Source organism: Gastrolobium bilobum, unplaced genomic scaffold, assembly GCF_033153095.1.
Source record: "Gastrolobium bilobum isolate Gb01-03AN ecotype WA unplaced genomic scaffold, APGP_CSIRO_Gbil_v1 utg36602, whole genome shotgun sequence".
Classification (NCBI taxonomy): Eukaryota; Viridiplantae; Streptophyta; class Magnoliopsida; order Fabales; family Fabaceae; genus Gastrolobium; species Gastrolobium bilobum.
Genome location: NW_026896348.1, coordinates 13,773 through 16,218, shown reverse-complemented (window position 1 = coordinate 16,218; position 2,446 = coordinate 13,773). Strand labels below are relative to the sequence as shown.

The 2,446-nt window shown below is 34.0% G+C and overlaps 1 protein-coding gene across 1 annotated transcript; it reads left to right on the top strand.

The window, feature by feature from the left end:
- The first annotated feature begins 264 nt into the window (after positions 1-264).
- LOC133299260 (uncharacterized) lies at positions 265-2,076 on the top strand. Its single transcript, XM_061498699.1, has 4 exons — positions 265-297; positions 464-1,420; positions 1,521-1,664; positions 1,837-2,076. The coding sequence occupies exons 1-4, from the start codon at positions 265-267 to the stop codon at positions 2,074-2,076; spliced, it is 1,374 nt and encodes a 457-aa protein (XP_061354683.1).
- Positions 2,077-2,446: the final 370 nt, after the last annotated feature.

Genomic DNA, 2,446 nt, shown 5'->3' with positions numbered 1-2,446 from the left:
AAATGGCTTTAAAGAGTTGCCGAATGGTTTGCACTGTCAGATATGCTGTCATTCTTAGCAAAATCTCCATATACCACTTAAAGATAAATCCAAAACAGTTAGACGCCCAACAGAAACAAGCATCTTAAGTTTGTGTTGAATTGGCATTAAGTTATGCCAGCTTTTTCATTTCAAAATCTTATACTATAAAAGCAATAAACAACAACTCCATAAGCATTCAAAAATAAAATTGATTATACTTCCGGCAAAAACCAAATCTCCACCATGATCATTTACTCCTGTTCTTCTGATCAGCTGGTATGCTTTTTCTTCCTTCCAAATTTTAACACTTAATTTGTCTTCTTCAATCTTACTTAATGTGCCTACTTTTCTAGTATATGTTTGTATACACGAAAGAATAACGTTACGTACAAACATTATTCATAACTAATCATGTGATTAATAATGATGGTTTTTCTAATAGGTAAACACGAAGTTTATCTCTAAATCGTTGATACTTTCATTATCAATACTAGTGTTACTATCAAGCACAACATACTCATTCCAAGGGATAAATGATTTAAATTCATTACAAGGGAAAAATTTGTTAAATTTTGAGTTTCCAAAATCTGACAATGGAGACAAGTCATCCCATGAGAATCCCCAAAGTCATATAAAGTCAGCTACTTTTGTGTCTGAAATGTTTGAAACGGAGCCAGGACTAGTTGCCGGGAAAAGTTTTTGGGATATTGAATTCCCGAAAGGTCACATTGGAGTTAAGAGTTTTGATGCTGAACTAATTGATGAAGATGGGAACCCTGTACCTTTGTATGAAACATACCTTCACCATTGGTTTGCTATAAGATACATGGAAAATGCTACCGTTGCTAGCATGCGCGGCGGCTCTAAGGTTCCTCCCAAGAATTATGATGGTTTCATTTTCAAGAGGAATCAAGGCATGTGCCACGACTTTATTCTTCCACTTTACTGGGGCTTAGGAGTTGAATCACGAGGAACAACCTCAAACCTTCCAGACCCTTTTGCAGTAGAACTACATAACCCTGCAGAAATTCCAGATGGGTATGAAGAGAGATGGTTATTCAACATATTGGCCATTGATACACGTGGTACACAAGATAGGAAAGGTTGTACTGATTGCAGATGTGACCTTATGAATCTCCCTAAAGACTTTTATAATGTCACAAAAGGCATTTATGGTGAGCCACTGAGCCCCGATTATAAAGGAGGACTCCTATGTTGCCAAGACAACTTAAAATGCAAATTGAGAGAGGGTTTTGAAGGCCCAAAGAGAAAGCTTGCCCTAAGATACAAAATAAGATGGGTTGACTGGGATGAAAGCCAAATTCCTGTTAATTTTTATGTACTTGATTCGACCGATAAAATCAAATCCAATGGTTCAACTTCATTCCATGAGTGTCAGGTAAATATGTTTGTTATTCAATGCACTTTATAATTACCCTTTTCAATCTATTAATTTGTTTGGAGTGAGTGAGGATTAAAGATTTATTAATTTGTTACAGGTAGAATTTACGATTCCGGCAAATGGTAGCAAGGACTCTCCTCATGTCCAGAAAACAAAAATCCCAATGCAAAAAGGTGGTTATCTCATTTATGGAACGGCTCATATGCATTCAGGTGGTATTAACGCTACTCTATATGGAGAGGTACATATATCTTAAGTATTTCCCATCATTCTTTGTAATTTAAGTAATATATATCATTTTGAGAACTGAAATATATATATATATATATATATATATATATATATATATATATATATATATATATATTGCAATGCATCTTTAATAATACAATTCATACTTTCTATTAATATAGGACGGAAGAACTCTATGTACCTCAATAGCAAAATATGGAACAGGAAATGAAGCCGGAAATGAGAAAGGTTATGCTGTTGGAAGGTCTGTTTGTTATCCAAAACCAGGTTCTATCAAGATTAAGGATGGTGAAATTTTGACACTAGAAGCCAGATACGAAAGCGGCTTTCTTACTGGAGCTATGGGACATATGTATATCTATTTGGCAGAACGACTACCACACGATACATTGACATCCTAATTCCTCTTATCTACTTCTTTGCTTCATGTACTGCATATTCCAACAAGTCATCGATCATCTTATTCCATGAGCGAAAAATAATTGGAAAGTTTCTTCCACTAGCTAAAGACAATTATTATTGTACTTTTAATGCGTTATTAATTTTATGATTGTGTGATGTCTTTGTTGTACTATTGACTGTGGATAAACATTTCTTTTTCAGTACACATTGTGCTATAGTAAACGTTATTACTTACTAGGTATTATGACTCTTTCATGTACAACATTTTTACTACGTGAAATGTTTTTAATAATTGATTTGATTGTCTTTCCTATTTCTCTTTGCAATCTAATTGCATAATTCTTTTTTTTTAAACAATGTTGCTAGAGG

Coding starts and splice junctions, on each gene's coding strand:
- LOC133299260 (XM_061498699.1), top strand. CDS start 265: ATGATCATTTACTCCTGTTCTTCTGATCAGCTG. Junction 1,421..1,520: donor CTTCATTCCATGAGTGTCAG/GTAAATATGTTT, acceptor AATTTGTTACAG/GTAGAATTTACGATTCCGGC. Junction 1,665..1,836: donor ACGCTACTCTATATGGAGAG/GTACATATATCT, acceptor CTATTAATATAG/GACGGAAGAACTCTATGTAC.